This window comes from Mobula hypostoma, chromosome 1, assembly GCF_963921235.1.
Source record: "Mobula hypostoma chromosome 1, sMobHyp1.1, whole genome shotgun sequence".
Taxonomy (NCBI): Eukaryota; Metazoa; Chordata; class Chondrichthyes; order Myliobatiformes; family Myliobatidae; genus Mobula; species Mobula hypostoma.
Genome location: NC_086097.1, coordinates 157,623,359 through 157,640,779, shown reverse-complemented (window position 1 = coordinate 157,640,779; position 17,421 = coordinate 157,623,359). Strand labels below are relative to the sequence as shown.

The window sequence follows — 17,421 nt, the reverse complement described above, 5'->3', positions numbered from 1 at the left end:
CTCACCCTTTTGAAGAACGTCAGTTAAATGCCAATATATAATAGGTATACTCAGCAAAGAGGTAACAATGGCAAAGAAAACCTCACTGTCAGTACCACTGTTATTTAACTGGGAAGCTTGCAGATTATGTTTGGTCGATTACATGTCTGTCACTATGGAGAAACAGGCATCAGCAAAGAAAGTAATTTAGAAGAAATGGATTTTATGGTGAAAAGATGACAACTCTGAAAAAGAAACCAAGAAGAAACATTTAATTTAATTTTAGCATTTGAATCTCAGCCTGTAAAGCATTTCTCTTCAATATGAAGTAATTCATTTTAGAAAGTCTTCTAGTTTTAGATATTTTTCATTGACCTTTAGCTTCCGATGACTCGTAAAGGTTTACATGTACAGCAAAATCACTGTTGTGTTAGTTCTTCAGCTATAAGCATATTTTTTATTGATAAGGCAGCTAGTTTAAAAGATTTATACTTGTATTTCTATTGTTGTGATGCTCAAGAATTATTGAAGCAAATTTTGAAGGTAAAAGAACAAAATATAGGAAAATTTAAACATTTTTCTTTCAGTCTGTGGCTAAATTTAGAGGAAATATATTCAATTGCAACTTCCAGAAAGGAGACGGATAAATCTCTGAAATAAAAAAAAAATTCAGGAGCATCAGGATGGAGTGGTTAAATGAGATTAGCTGGAATATTAGCTGCATTGAACTGGTACGAAGTTGCTGGGCTGAATAGTCTTCTTCTGTGCATTTTGTGATACTTAATTTCTCCAGTGGAGTATATGAAGAGGCAATTGGTGACTTTCTCCAGATCAATTATATTGGTGTGATACTTCCAATAATTACAAAAGTACCACATAAGTAGTTAGGGTGGTAAAGAAAATGTATGGCATATTTCCTTTCATTGGCAGGGGAATTGAGTACAAGAGTAAGGAAGTCATGTTGCAGCTATATAAAACTTTGGTGGGGCTACACCCAGAGTATTATGTTCATATTCGATGAACACAGTACAGAAATGATGTGGAGGCTTTGGAAAGGGTGCAGAAGAGGTATTTGGGATGCTATCTGGATCAGAGGATATGAGCTATAAGAGGAAATTGTACGAATGAAGGTTGTTTTCTCTGTGGTATCTGATGCTGAGATAAAAGTTTCTCAAATTATGAGATGGAAATTTCATAATTTATCATCTATCCAGCTAGGCAATTATGATACAAAAATGGTTCCTCATTATTGCCTGTTAGATTAGTTTATAGCATCTGATCTAATAGCCTTGACAGATTAGACAGAATTCCTTTCTCAGCGTAGATATATCAAACATGAGAGGACATGCATTTAAGGTAGAGTCGGCACAACATTGTGGGCCAAAGGGCCGGTACTGTGCTGTACTATTCTATGTTCTATGTTCTATAAGGTAGGAGGAGGAAGTTTATAGGAGATGTGTGGATAAGTTTTTTTTAAACACAAAATGATGGGTGCCTGAAATGGGCTGCCAGTGGAAGCACGGCGTAATCGTGGTTTTAAAGAGTCATTTAGTTAGACACGTAGAATGGAGGATTATGGATCATGTGCAGACAGAAATGAAATAGTTTTATTTAGCATTGTATTCAGCACAGACATTATGATCTAGAGTGACTTTTCCTGTGCTGTATGGTTCTTTGTTCTGCACAGTCAAGAATGCCAGTGAGTTTTCTTTTGATGACATTATTCTTCAGGGGCATTGAGAGACACAAAGTCATACAGCAGAATATGCCATCATGAAAATCTTAATATGGCCATTTTGACAATTGTTATAAAATATTTACTTTTTCCTGCTGTTCTTCGGAAGTCATTAGCTAAAAGAAAGGCCATATAATATGCAGTCCCAATGATTTAGATTATGAAGACACACAGTCCTCTTTTATTGTCATTTAGTAATGCATGCATTAAGAAATGATACAATATTTCCTCCAGTGTGATATCACAAAACACAGGACAGACCAAGACTGAAAAAACTAACAAAACCACATAATTATAACATATAGTTAGAACAATGCAACAGTACCATAACTTGATGAAGAACAGTCCATGAGCACAGTAAAAAGTTTAAAGTCTCTCAAATGTCCCACATCTCACGCAGACGAGAGAAGGAAGAAAACTCTCCCTGCCATGCCCGACCACAGTCCGACTCTGAGTCATCCGAAAACTTTGAACCTCCGATCAGCCTTCGACACTGAGTACCAAGCACCATCTCTATCTGAACGATTCAACCTCACTCTCGGTCGCCAGCAGCAGGCAAAGCCGTGGATTTTGGGGCCTACCCTCCGGAGATTTCTAGTGTTGAAATTGCGGGGGCCCTGGCAGAAATATTTAAAATGTTGCTGTCTACGGGTGAAGTGCCGGAGGATTGGAGAGTGACTCATGTTGTTCCGTTGTTTAAAAAAGGATCGAAAAGTAATCCAGGAAATTATAGGCCGGTGAGTTTAACGTCAGTAGTAGGTAAGTTATTGGAGGGAGTACTAAGAGACAGAATCTACAAGCATTTGGATAGACAGGGGCTTATTAGGGAGAGTCAACATGGCTTTGTGCGTGGTAGGTCATGTTTGACCAATCTGTTGGAGTTTTTCGAGGAGGTTACCAGGAAAGTGGATGAAGGGAAGGCAGTGGATATTGTCTACATGGATTTCAGTAAGGTCTTTGACAAGGTCCCGCATGGGAGGTTAGTTAGGAAAATTCAGTCGCTAGGCATACATGGAGAGGTGGTAAATTGGATTAGACATTGGCTCGATGGAAGAAGCCAGAGAGTGGTGGTAGAGAATTGCTTCTCCGAGTGGAGGCCTGTGACTAGTGGTGTGCCACAGGGATCAGTGCTGGGTCCATTGTTATTTGTCATCTATATCAATGATCTGGATGATAATGTGGTAAATTGGATCAGCAAGTTTGCTGATGATACAAAGATTGGAGGTGTAGTAGACAGTGAGGAAGGTTTTCAGAGCCTGCAGAGGGACTTGGACCAGCTGGAAAAATGGGCTGAAAAATGGCAGATGGAGTTTAATACTGACAAGTGTGAGGTATTGCACGTTGGAAGGACAAACCAACGTAGAACATACAGGGTTAATGGTAAGGCACTGAGGAGTGCAGTGGAACAGAGGGATCAGGGAGTACAGATACAAAATTCCCCAAAAGTGTCATCACAGGTAGATAGGGTCGTAAAGAGAGCTTTTGGTACATTGGCCTTTATTAATCAAAGTATTGAGTATAAGAGCTGGAATGTTATGATGAGGTTGTATAAGGCATTGGTGAGGCCGAATCTGGAGTATTGTGTTCAGTTTTGGTCACCAAATTACAGGAAGGATATAAATAAGGTTGAAAGAGTGCAGAGAAGGTTTACAAGGATGTTGCCGGGACTTGAGAAACTCAGTTACAGAGAAAGGTTGAATAGGTTAGGACTTTATTCCCTGGAGCGTAGAAGAATGAGGGGAGATTTGATAGAGGTATATAAAATTATGATGGGTATAGATAGAGTGAATGCAAGCAGGCTTTTTCCACTGAGGCAAGGGGAGAAAAAACCAGAGGACATGGGTTCAGGGTGAGGGGGGAAAAGTTTAAAGGGAACATTAGTGGGGGGCTTCTTCACACAGAGAGTGGTGGGAGTATGGAATGAGCTGCCAGACGAGGTGGTAAATGTGGGTTCTTTTTTAACATTTAAGAATAAATTGGACAGATACATGGATGGGAGGTGTATGGAGGGATATGGTCCGTGTGCAGGTCAGTGGGACTAGGCAGAAAATGGTTCGGCACAGCCAAGAAGGGCCAAAGGGCCTGTTTCTGTGCTGTAGTTTCTATGGTTCTATGGTTTCTATGGATTCTCGATCGCGCAGTAACAACAGCAGCGAACGGGAGTTTCAGAAATTTCTCCAGATCTTCCTCTGTGCTTTCATGTCTGTCTCCATCAAATCAGAATTGTTCACGGCTCCTATTTAACGGATACAATATCATTTTCACTGGAGGGCTGCGCACGCGCGGCGCGCTACTATCTCTCCTCCTGCTCCAATGCAAGATAATGATATTTTCTTTAAATTTTGCTGATCACACATCAGTAATGTGTAAGCAGATTGCTTATTAATGGTGTGCCAAATTAAGTGAGAGGGGATATTGATAAGTAAATCAGAGTTCATTAGTTGAAATATTTAAGACTCCTCACATTGCTAAAATATTCCAGGTAAAACAGTATATCGCCAAGCAATACAATGCCATAAAAGCTTTGAATTAATGGTCAAAACCAATATACTTAGTTTGGATTCTTTGTAACCCTTCTGATAAATTAACCTTTCCATCAAGGTTTGATAAGAGGTCATGTTTGCTCAGTGGAACTGAGGCAACAGTGTGTTAAGGTTCACCTGGATCAATGCCATCATTCCAACAGGGCAGTCACATTGCAACAGTCACTCAGTCTCTTTCCTCCAGAAGTGAATTATTGCCTGTTGGATATATTTATAGCATATGGTTCAATGGTGTCAAATGCCATCCACCATTACTCTTGCAGAAAACCTGTTCCACCCAACTTAGCAGTTAGTAACGTCTTCTTAACTCCTGGCATCTGTCAAAGAAAGCAATTTCTATGACTTGTCTTTATACTTTAAAAATATCACCTGTAGATTGTAGTTTACAAATGAAAAAGAAATAATAGGAATGGTGGAAGTTAATCAGCCACATGTCAGCATTGAAATTGTTAACATTTGTGACAATTCCCCACAATTCCCTGCAACAGCAGCATATGGCTTCTAGCAGTTTGTCATGTTTACTCAATTTCAGAAGCATAGATTTGCAGAGGGGTTGTCTTTGCTTTTAAATTGTGGATTGCTGCCTGCAATCGATGGTGCCTTTTTGATAATGTAAATGATGATGTAATAATGGACTGCATTTATCCACAAAGAACAAAACACTGTTGTGGTTACGAAGAACAGCAGAGGAAAAATAGAGTTTTTGAGCATGTCATCTTTTTTTCAGTACCAGACAGTGTGCTGATAATTCTCAACTTCATTTTCCCTGGATTATTCCTTGAGACAAATGTTGAGATAATTAACTGGTGACAGATAAATACTGAGAAACCTTTGCTATTAGGTAAAACAATGATATGTTCGGACATAATACAGAAGTAGAAGTATACACTATATTCTCCCTAAAATGGAGGGATCTCAAACACATATTTCTATAAACAACAGAATTTCTCAATAAAATCTTTCTGTGAACTGATCCAGTTTTGTGTGCATTTTTATAATGCTGCAAATGTATCCTCATCCTATCATAATATTGCTGTAACTGTAGATGTTTCAATGTTTTTTCAGAAATATTTATGAGCTTAATAATTGATTTATAAAATGTGAAATTAAAAAGCCACTTGATGTTAAACAGAAAGTTACCATAGAAACTGGAAATGGTAATTCAACATTATTGGGAAGGTTTGACTGGGAGTCATTTGCATTCCAAAGCATGATGACAGAAAAAATCCCTCATTAAGAATGCAAAACTTTAACATTTTCCCAAAATGAAGTGAGACTTGGGGAGGGGGGAGGGTTAGTTAATTGTTAAAATCTCTGCTTCAGAGCATTTTTGAAGCCTACTGCATACATTGTTATGATATAGGTATTTGCAAACTGAAAATTATAAGACTATGGATGATGAACAAAAAATATGATTGATCTTGGTGACTTGCACCAAAGGTTTTCCAAGGATCTCACATATATGACTGGGTTCATGTCTAAGGCTTGTGATCTCCTTTAATGGCCCGTCGAAGCACCCATCTCAAAGAAAAAGACAAAGGAAATGTAACTCTGATATGCAAAGATGCACTGTACAAGAAAATTGACATGTAAAAAACATAGAAACAGGGCCTTCAGCTCATGATGCCTATGCTGACTATGATGCCAATCCAAACTAATCCTAACTGTCTCCATATGGCCTGTATCCCTCCTTTCGTTGCCTGTTCATATGCCTGTCTAAATGACCCCTTAATGTTGCTATTGTATCTGCTTCCCCTGCCAACATGTTCCAGGCTCCTACCATTCTCTATGTAAACAATAACTTGGCTTGTAAATCTCCCTTAAACCTCTCCCCTCGCACCTTAACTGGTATGCCCTCTAGTATACAGCACTTTAGATAATAGTGATGAAATCTCTGTTAAAATTGTAACTATATTTAGTCTTACTGACTAAAAATAACTTGGTTACGATGCATTTTGACTATTGCTTTACACCAAAATATTTTGAAATGGCTGAGTCTCTGTTTATTGAGCAAATTATCCAACATTAATGTAACAAACAATGAAAGTTACAGTTAGCCATGTAATTGTGCAAAATAGGCAACCAGTAACACCAGCACAATTAATTTAATGCAGCAACTGACAAAGGAGCTGTCAGTAGCACATGCTATGGAGTGAGGCTTAATTATTTTATTCTTTTATTTAAAAATATATTTTTTAATCTCTAACATATTATCTGTCATTTGATTTCATTTTCAGAAATGCCACAGTGTTGAATTCAAAGATAATCTCGGTTATTGTAAAGCCTTCTCCAAAATCTATATCCAGCCCTTTGGAAATTGAATTTTCTCATCTATACAATGTAAGTTGTGCATTCAAATTATGTATTCTGCAATGGAATGATATTATCCACCACACTTCAGATTAGGTTTATTCAATTCTGTCACTTAAGTGCATATTTAATGCACAGTTAAACCCAATTGAACTGATGTGACAATGACAAATTGTTATTTCATCAATTAAATAATTATTGAAAAATGGCCCTTGGTTAGTTGTTATGAACTGGAGCTCACTTCTGGAAGATTTTCTGTGCAGAAATAGCTACAAATTATTTTAGTCTTAACTAAGAAACTCTAGAATCTGTAATGTCCAGTGTAGTAAAACAAATATTTAGCTCCCTGCATTTTAATAATGATTATGAATTAGATTAGGGGTGCATGCTAATGTAGTGGTTAGCATAACAGTATTACAATGGCAGTAACCATGATTCAATTCCACCACCATCTGTAGGAGGTGTGTACTTTCTCCCTGTGACTGTGTGGGGCTTTTCCGGGTGCTCCAGTTTCTGCCACCTTCTAAAGATGTATGGGTTAGTGGGTTAATTGGTCACGTGTGTAATTGGGTGGCATGTGCTCATTGTGACCGAAGGACCTGTACTGTACTGTGTCTCCAAGTAAATAAAATAAAGATTTTTCTACTTCGCAAGGGTTGAATATGCATGTAAACATGGCAATGGTTTTCACAAGCTCATCTTTCTTTATTATACCACAGTGAAATCTTCTAGAAATGATGAGCGTGCAAGTGTTTTGCTTTCAATAATATATTTATTCTGAATCATGTAAATATCCCAGGGTGATCCTCCCTCAGTTTAACAGATTGCATTCAGCATTCTTCTCACTATTTGGACTGAATGTTATGCATGAAAGAGCTCTTAGTGGAGACCGCTTTTAAAATGTTATAAAACATTTATCCAGTATATTTTTTTCAATTATTTTTCTGTTTCACAACAGCAACCACTCTTCCCCCTCCCTATCCACAACTTCAGAGATGAGTGAATCGGTAGTGTTATTACCATTATAACATGTTGGAAATTTCTTTAAAGTTAAATGGGGATAGTAACGGTATAGTTATGTTCCTGGATCAGTAATTGAGGAAACCAGAAACATGAGATTGCAGTTTTATAAACCCAACCTAATAAATTAAGAATCAAATGTTGATAGCAGTTGAAGTGAATTTGAAGCCCTTGCACTCTGATGAAAACTCAACTAGTGCACTAATATTTCCAAGGAAAATAAAATCTGATGTCCTTTTTCTAATGTCTTACATGTGATTCTAGTCTATGATAATATGTTTCTCTTTATTTGGCATCTCTAGCAAAGAAGAAACCTATTCAGTTGTTAAAAACTGTTGAAATACCATAGCTGGAAATACATCGATTGTTTATCTACCCATAGTAAACTTTACTGTAGTTCATTCCTAATATATTCCGATTGATCAGTTTTGTTGGCCGCAGTTCCACCCAGAAGTGTGTAAAGTGAGGGGCAATATGGGGCTTTCTTAGTTTCTTGCTGATTGACATGCATGGTTGGAATATCTGACCATGTTAGATGGCCTGTACCTTCATTCTCCCATTTATATTCCTGTAGAGCAGGACAGTTATATCCAGAATGGAACTCTACACAACTTAACATGGTGTTACATGTGGACTATACTGACAGGGGATTATATTACAAAAAAAAACCCATTGTTGTATAGATTTCACTTTGTACTGAGTAGAATCAGCTATATTTTAAGTGTTCATTTTATTTGACAGGGCACCACAAACCAGTCATGCATTGCATGGGATGAGTCCGACAGGTAAGTTTTTGAATTCAGTCCCTGATTTAAAAGCAGCCTTACAGAGTGAAGTGTTGAGTAAATTCTGTTTATGTTGAGGGTTGAAGACCAACATTGGTGTGCAGTAGAATTGGGACTCATCAGGACCCGTACATTTTGGCACATTTAAGTGACTGCCCAATTAGCCAAAGTTTCATGGAAATAATTGAAAAGGTCTAAAAAAGACAAGCAGAGCAACAAATTATGTATTTAAATGAATTACAGAACAAATTAGAACACTACAGTACTATAAATATGTGTATTAGTTCCTAATAGTTATTGACTGAGGAAGTCATCTAGTATATGCAATGAACAAAATTAGTGCAGACACCTAGTACAGAAAATGAACTGTCTTCATACAATGCTGTCAACTATTGCATTCTCCAAAATCCTCATTTTCAGTATAACTTTCAAGATGAGTGTTGTTGCCTTCAAATTTTGTATAGTTCCTCATGAAATTGTTTCATTTTCACCTGTGGGCATTTCTAGCATCTCCAAGCCTGAATGCTTGAAACTACAGTGAGCAAAACAGATCAGACTTGTCTTACTACTTATTTATCACCATGTATCAGAGATTAAAATATCACTGCTTTTTGAACACAAATGCACGTAACTGATGCTATTTAAAAACAATTTTCTCTTAGCATGGTATAGCGTCTAACAGCCACACAAGCGCTTGCCACTGTCGCCTGTTAGAACCAGCTCAGCAAAAGTCTCCTGCCCCAATTAAGCAGCATAGTGTCCCAAATAAATGAAGGAGATCCTGGCAATTTTTTGAATTAGTTTTTGTTCTTTAAGAATTATCCCAAGTAAGTGGCTATTGCGATTAACTGATAACCCAGTTAACTGGAATTCAACATGTATTGCAATTTATTTTCTTACTTCACTGTTAGACAAGATTTTCTTTAAAATGTTATGAAATTTATTAAATGGATAGTATGGACCAGTTGGATCAAAGGGCCAGTTTTCTATGAAAATCAGAGCCAGAATTTCTGTTCTCTTTTAGTCATTTGCTGCCCCTCTTCTCTTATAGCAGTAATTGGTACATTGGAAAAGGTATGACTGTTATGGAGTGGGTGTAGTCGGTGTAATTTTGGACATCTTGGTAGCGTAGTGGTTCACACGAGACTATTACAGCTCAGGGGGTTCGAGTTTGGAGCTCAATCCAACCATCCTCTTTGAGGAGTTTGTACGGCCTGCCCTTGGAATGCATGGGTTTCCTCCGGGTGCTCTGGTTTTCTCCCAGAGTCCAAGGATGTACTGGTTAGTAGGTTAATTGGTCATTGTAAATTGTCGCATGATTAGGCTAGAGTTGAATTGGGCGGGTGTGGCAGTGTGGCTCGAAGAGCCAGAAGGGCTTATTCCGCACTGTATTTCTAAATAGAAAAATATATGCTTTTGAATCATTGTAGTTCCTCCGGTGAGGGCACTTTGCCTGTTGGGTTGGGAGTTCCAGAGAAAGAACTGTCGTATATTTCCAAGCCAGCTTGGTGTGCGACTTGGAAGCAACATGCAGATTGAGTTGTACTCATGCATCTACAACCCTTCTTGATACTTGAGGTTGGAAGTTCAGGATTTTCTATTGGATAGCCCAGGATAGTAATTGCAGTGCAGGTTTTAAATGGTACTCAGTGAAGTCACATTAATGTTGGTGGGAATTAATTCTCTATGGTCATGAACGAGGTTCCAGATAAGTTAGCTTCCTTGTCGTGAAGGTGTAGAGCTTCTGGGTGCTCCTGAAATTCTGAGACTGTCGAGAGTTGATTCAATCATCTCAAGGTAACTTGTTCCAGACTTGCTCTTGTAGCCACAGTATTTGTGAGGCTGTTCCAGTTGAATTTCAGGTCAGTGAGGAATCCCAGGATCAATGGTAAGGGTATATGTTGATGGGAGCATTAATCTGTGTCACTGTTAAGTGGCTTGTCTCTATCATGTTGGTGAAGGTCTTTGCTCAGCCAGCATTTCAGTGGTGTGAATGCTGCATGCCAACTTGGGACATCACGGTAGCATAGTGGTTAGCATAATGCCTTACAGCTACCAGCAACTGAGGTTCAATTCCTGCTGCTGTCTGTAAGGAGTGTGTATGTTCTCCCCATGACCATGTGTGTTTCCTCTGAGTGTTCCAGATCCCTCCCACAGTCAAAAGATGTATCAGTTGGTATGTTAATTAGCCATCGTAAACTTTCCTGTAATTAGACTAGAATCAGAGGATTGCTGGGCTCAAAGGTCTGAAAGGGCCTATTCCACACTGCACATCGATCTACCAATCAATCAATCAATATTTTTTTCCCATTTTATGCCTGATAGTTGCCTTGTTGCATGAAGGCATGGATTGCTTCATTTATTGAGGAGGTTTAAACAGAACTGTCAGGGTTGTACCCAGAGCATTGTGCTAAGAAAATCTCTCTAATGAGATACATGATCTCCATCAACCAGAGCCACCAACCTGAATGTCAGGTAGGACTCCAGCAACTGGAGTGTTTCCCCTTTGATGCTCATTAACCTCAGTTTCACCAGGGATACTGGATCCCCACATTCATTCAAATGCTGCCTTGAGATCAAGAATCACACACAAAATGCCAGAGGAGCTAAGCAGACCAGTCAACATCTATGGAAAAAAGTATAGTCAATGTTTTAGGCCAAGAACCTTCATCAGAACCTGCTGAAATGTCTTGGCCAGGAATGTTGCCTATACTCTTTTCCATAGTTCCTGCCTGGCCTGTTGAGCTCCTGCAGCATTTCGTGTGCGTCGTCTGGATCTTCAGCCTTTGCAGATTTTCTTTTGCTTGATATCAAGGATAGTCACTCTTCTGTCATCTGTTGAATTCAGCTGTTTAAAGTTTATTTGGACCAAAGCTTTGATGAGGTTTGGACTAGAATGGCTCAGGTAATATCCAAGCAGGTTATTAGTGTGCAGTTTATTGGTGAGTAAATATTGCTGTACACCACTGTTGATGATGGCTTCCATTGGCCTGCTGATGCTTGAGAGCAAATTAAATGAACAGTAATTAGCCATGTTGGATTTGTCCGAATTTTTAATAAATATCTTGCCTGGACAATGTTCCATTTTGCTGCATAGCAGCCAGTGTTGTAACATGCTGGAACGTGTTTCCAGAACACAGGTTTTCAGTGTTGATGTTGTGTGGTTCCATCGCATTTGCTTTATCTGGTATTCCTCACCTTTTCTTGATGTTACATAGAATGAATGAAATTGATTAAAAACATTCTTCTGTAATATTAGGGCTCTCAAGAGGAAGCTAAGATGGATCATCCAGCCAATATTTCTGACTATACATGGCTGAAAATGCTTCAGTCATTTGTTTTAGTACCTATGTGTTGGCTTCAAGCATTATTGAGAATTAGAGTGCTCTTGGAGCTTCTTCCCATTAATTGTTTAATTGTATACAAGAGAGATATTGGAATATTCACTCTTCCCTTGGATGGATGACAATTCATTGCAGAGGACAAAAGCAAGCTCGTTTATATGTTCAGTCACATTGTCAGACATATGAATTCCAGTCTGGCATGCAATGCTAGGTCTCGTTATAACCCCAGCTGCTCCCTGCTGAGATATTCAACCTGAAATGCTTCTGATATGAATAGTTTAGTCCCACATAAGGTAGGTAGTACATTTGTTCACATTAAGCACTTTTCTCATTTCACTGCGCTGTGGTTTTATGTTGCACTTAAATATGTGTAACTGAGTTGTGTGACCACAAGTTACGCTTAACAAAGAAAGGAAAGAAATTGTGAGAAAATAATGTGTACAATTTGTTTAACTGAAGCTCCTTCTCTGTTGCAATGCGCATTGATAGTTCTCCAGTCATGTTTATAAGCATCAGTTTTGGGCACCATTGCTTACATATGCTATTTAAATGAAAAAACACAGGTACCAAGAGGATTGTGAATGTCAAGGCTCATTAATCTCCACGCTCACTCATTGTAGCCTTTGTCATCTTCACTATTGATGGGTGAGCTGTTCTGAGTTCAGCAGTATGATTCAGCCAATGGCTCTATCTATCTTAGAAAAGGAAATGCAAAATTCCCTGTAAATGTGAGTGTAAACAGATGAAGCTATAAAGTTGAGATTAGACAAACCAATATCTATCAATTTAAGGGAAATTAATTGAACCACAACTGACTTTGCTTTGGCTAAAGCATTGCAAAAATATATAGTCTGTAGTTATGTCCATTAGAAACATTATGGATTTGGGTTAATGAGCTCTGAAGTCCTGGCAGTAAATATTCGATTTGCTTTCAAATCCAATTCATGTGACAAAAGGAAAAAGACTGTTGCTATTCATTTCCTTTCTACATTGTATACTTTAGCATATATCTTTCCTGACTGCTTCCGTTATCTTATTTCCTGTTATTTTTCTCCCTTTCCAAGGCTAAGTACATGAGCTGCCAACTGGCCTGTGGTACTTCATCCTGGCAGTTCTTATTCATGGATGAGCTCTCCTATTTGGTCCTGAACAGTGCTTTTCTGTGATAACACAATACCCTTCACGGGAGAGATAAGGACATTTTATTCCAGACTATTTAAGCTAATTTGAAACAACTGCAAAGTTATTTAAAAAGAAAACTCAGACAAAGTAAAAATAGATTTCAGAGGCAACACATTATCTGCTGGAAGAACTCAATGGGTTGAGTGGCATTTCTGTTAAAAGTGGAGTTCCACAGGGTTCAGTTTTGGAGCTGCTGCTGTTTTTAATTTACATTAATGATTTGGAAAAGCTCCTAACAAATAAATTAGTAAAGTTTGCAGATGACACAAAATTAGCAGGACGGGCTGGTAATGTTCAGACAGCAAAATCAATACAGTTAGAGCCAAACAAAATTCAAATGTGACCAGTTAAATGGCAGATGAAATTGAATGTAAGTAAATGTAAAATATTACATTTAGGAAGTAGAAATATTAGATATACTTCAAATATACACTGGGGCACTGGGGGGGGGGGGGGGGTCCTGAGTTAGAAAGTGCACTGAATGAGAAAGATTTGGGCCTCCTGGTAGACTTATCACTATCAACAACTAGACAATGCACAGATGTTATTAGGAAGGCTAATAGAATGTTGGGCTTTATAATGCACTCAGTGGAGTTCAAGTCTGGAGACTTTTTCCTTAAACTGTTTAATGCACTTGAGTGCTGCATACAATTTTGGTCTCCATATTTTGTGAGGGATGTGAAGGCACTGGAGAGAATTCAGAGAAGGGCAACAAGACTCATTCCAGGTATGCAAGGAATGAGCTATGATGAAAAATTGAAAGAATTAAATCTTTTTGGCCTAAGTAGACATAGAATGAGAGGAGACATGATAGAAGTGTTCAGAATCATTAAGTAAGGTGGATGCCAGCTGCTACTTCAAAATTAATCCATCAACAGTGGCATGGGCCATAGGTAGAGACTGGTTAAGGGAGATTTCAGACTTACATCAGGAAGCACCTCTTTACATAGCAGTTGTGGACACATGGAGCAAACTACCTAGGTGTGTAGTTGAGAGTAGTACCTTAGAAATGTTCCAATCTAAACTCGATAGTGTTACGTAAATGGCAACAATAAATATCAACCGAGACAGGTTATATAAAAACAACCAAACATTTATTAAACACGGATAAACGATAAGGTAAAAAACAAACAAAAACATTAACCGAAAGTTAACCACTATGCAGCCATTCAACAACTTGTCACTCGGCACTGGTTTCTTAAAGCGTTAAATGCGAAAACAGTTCTTAAAACGATAAAGTCGGATATAGTTCTTAAAGTGGGAAATTCGAAAGTCCAACAGATTTATACGTTCAATTGGGAGAGACTTCTCTGGAGAAGGACTTCTTCATAGACACAACTTTCCTGCTGGTTCTGTCCACAGGATTCACAATGCCGAAAATAAACAGTTTAAACCAACTGAAATTTTAAATTCTTTTAGAGAGAAAGAGAGCAACCCTTTGCATGAACCCTTTTCTCTTTTGGCAAGAGTTATCTCTGATGCAGGTCGCTACTCCTCCAACGAAGACTCAATAAGGTCGATCCTTTGTTAAATTGCTGAACGATGCCGACTCCTCTCGATCCTTCAATCCTGTACTTCGATAAATCTTTCACTCTCCCTTCTACTGTTGGAATTAAGTAAATCAACACATCTAGCAAAAATTTCCAGTCCAATAATATTATATCTTGCAACAGAATGCACACTCCGTTTTAAAAATGAAACTGCGTCACAAAAATAAACACGCAACAGAAATGGAGACACAGCATGTTCTACCTGGAAACCTACAATCTAAAAACTAACTGTGTCACCTGGATCTTCCCTTGTATACCCATGGTGCACATGTCATCACGTGACCTCACATCAACGGGAAAATCACATCAGGTGACCTCCAAAAGACCATTACATCATTCTCACAAAAAAAAACACAGATCTCCTTGAGCATGTAACAATAGTTATTTCAACACACTATGTGAATAGGAATTTGGCAAGCTTTGTTGGGCTGAATGGCTTGCTCTTGTCAAAAACTTTTTAATGTTCTATGTTCTAATGTGGAAGGAAAGGACTTGTCAATATTTTGGGTCAATACCTCTCATCAGGACCCGAAACATTGACAGTTCCTTTCCCCTCACAGATGACGCTTAACCTGCTAAGTTCCTCCAACAGATTGCTTGTGACTCCAGATTCCTCTAATGGCCTCTGAAGGTTTGTCAATGTTCACTTCAACTAACTTTTCTTCATCAACCCCATTCCCCAACCCTTTGCCATACATTGATTATTGGATCATGCATTCATAAAGAACACACACGTTTCATTACCTTTGCTGTTAATTTCCGCACATGATCCACCCTTGATTTTTCCCTTCCTGTCTATTTTCATCAGAAGGGATAGGTTAGCTATCAATACTTATTTTAAGATCACAGACTCTCACAACTATCTCAACTATATTCCTCTCACGCTGTCTCATTAAGGTCCCCATTCTATTTTTCTGTTTCCTTCATTTTCCCATATTTGTGATGGTAAGACATTCCACACACACGTTTCTGAGATGTTTTCCTTCTCCCTAATCCATGACCTCATCTCTGTTGATGCTGATGGAACCACTGATTACATCACGTCTATTTCCTGAGCCTCTGCTCACACTTCTCTTCCAAGCCAGAGTAAGGATAGTGTTTACCTGGTCTTCATCTTATACCCCACAAGCTTATGCATTACAATGTGGACTATAAGACCGAGGAGCAGAATTAGGCTATTTGGCTAAGTCTGCTTCGTCATTTCATCATGGTTGATCATGACTTCTCACCAATTTCAATGAGATTCCACCAGCAGACATATTTTTGCTTTCCCTTTCAGCATTCTGAAAGGACTTATCACTTTCAATCTTCCAGAACTGTTCATAAACTTCCACCAATTTGTCCACTTTACACAACATTTTTCCATGCAATGGCAGAGGAGGCAATTTTTACCTTGTTATTTACCACCATTTAGGAACCAAAACAGGCCTTTCAAGTGAAGCTACAGTTCACCAGCAGCTCTTGGAATCTACTGTATTGCATTTCCTGCACACAATGTGTTCTCCTTTACAATGGGGAACCTCACACAGATTGGGTGCACTGCTTTGCAGAGCACCTTTCTTCAGCCCGCAGAGGTGACCCTATTCACCTGTCACTCTAATTCTCTGTCCAATCGCCACATTGGACTGTCAATTTGGGATGCAGAATACAACTAGTCTGAACTGATTCTACAAGCTACAGGCTCACTTTCAAGGACTCTTTACAACCCATGTTCTCAGTATTACTTTTATTTGCACCGTTTGTCTTCTTTTGCACACCGTTTTTTGCCGCCTTTGTTTATGTATAGTTTCTGTAAATTCTATTGTAGTGTTTTCTTTACTGTAAATGCCAGCAAGAAACTGAATCACACATGAACTTGGCAACATATAATTCTTTAATAAATTTACCTTGAATTTTACAGAATAAAGGATTCTAGTGACAAGCTATATATCCTTGTGGAGTATCCATAGTCACTAATGACCATCTTTCCATGCTGCATTTATTCCCAATCCTTATTATCTGGATGCAACATTGTTTTACTTTGATACTTCAGAGGGCAGAGTCAATCAGATTGATGTGGGTTTAGAGATACATATTGACCATATCACGAACCATTTTGTGAACCCTTTTGGAAGTTATGGCACAAAAATTCCTACATGATCACTGTATTCAATTCTAAACTTCATATTTTTTTTAGTCCTATGCAAATTTGCAGAATAAAATGATGAGAAATGAAACTGAGATCTCTTGGCTCCTAATCTAGGTTTTAAATCACTTGTCAAGTGCAAATTCCCTAATGAACTAAAGGTTATAGGAACCAAGGGAAATCCCCTTCCTTGTCTGGTATATTTAGGATTATTATTGTTCACCTTTGTATCAAATTGAGTGATAGTCTGCTGAGATTATGGTTTTGAAACATTATATGGTTCCTATGGTAAAAGTGAAAATCAAACAGCAGTGAAAAATTACAATTATTTGTGTAAGAAAGTGAATTATCAGAAATAAACTGTAAATTATTGTAGAACACAAAGAAATGCCTGAGATTCTATACTCATCTGGAAAAGCAATATTGATCATTTCCAATCCTATCTATAATAAGTGGCCAAGATGATTTACAGCACTATTGTCAATTCTTTATTGTTGACAATATTCTTAAATTATATAATTTATCTATTTTTAAATAGCTGGCTCAGTTCTGATTTTTATTCTTTACTGTACAAGGCCATTGTTGCAAGGATTGTGTGTCAACAGGAAACTCAACCATTGGATTGTGTGTGAAAACTGTTGCCCAATCCCTCACTTTAAAATAACTTGTGATGTTGATTTCAGTTGCCGCAGTACTAATCATTGAGTCTATGAAGTAGTTTTGAATTAGGGGAAGAGATTTTTCATTAATAACATTCTGCATCAAATCACCTTTGGAAGAAGCACTTAGCTAATCTACTCAAAACTCTATGATTAGATAATCAAGTAACAATCAGAAACATTGATTTT

The 17,421-nt window shown here is 38.1% G+C and overlaps 1 protein-coding gene across 12 annotated transcripts in view; it reads left to right on the top strand.

The window, feature by feature from the left end:
* Positions 1–17,421, top strand: part of adgrb1a (adhesion G protein-coupled receptor B1a) — a 566,941-nt gene that overhangs the window by 317,361 nt on the left and 232,159 nt on the right. For all 12 annotated transcript variants that reach the window (XM_063058411.1, XM_063058402.1, XM_063058383.1 and 9 more), the window contains 2 exons: positions 6,495–6,597; positions 8,329–8,372. In XM_063058411.1, the coding sequence (XP_062914481.1) occupies positions 6,495–6,597; positions 8,329–8,372 (147 nt within the window). The remainder of the gene's footprint in view (positions 1–6,494; positions 6,598–8,328; positions 8,373–17,421) is intronic.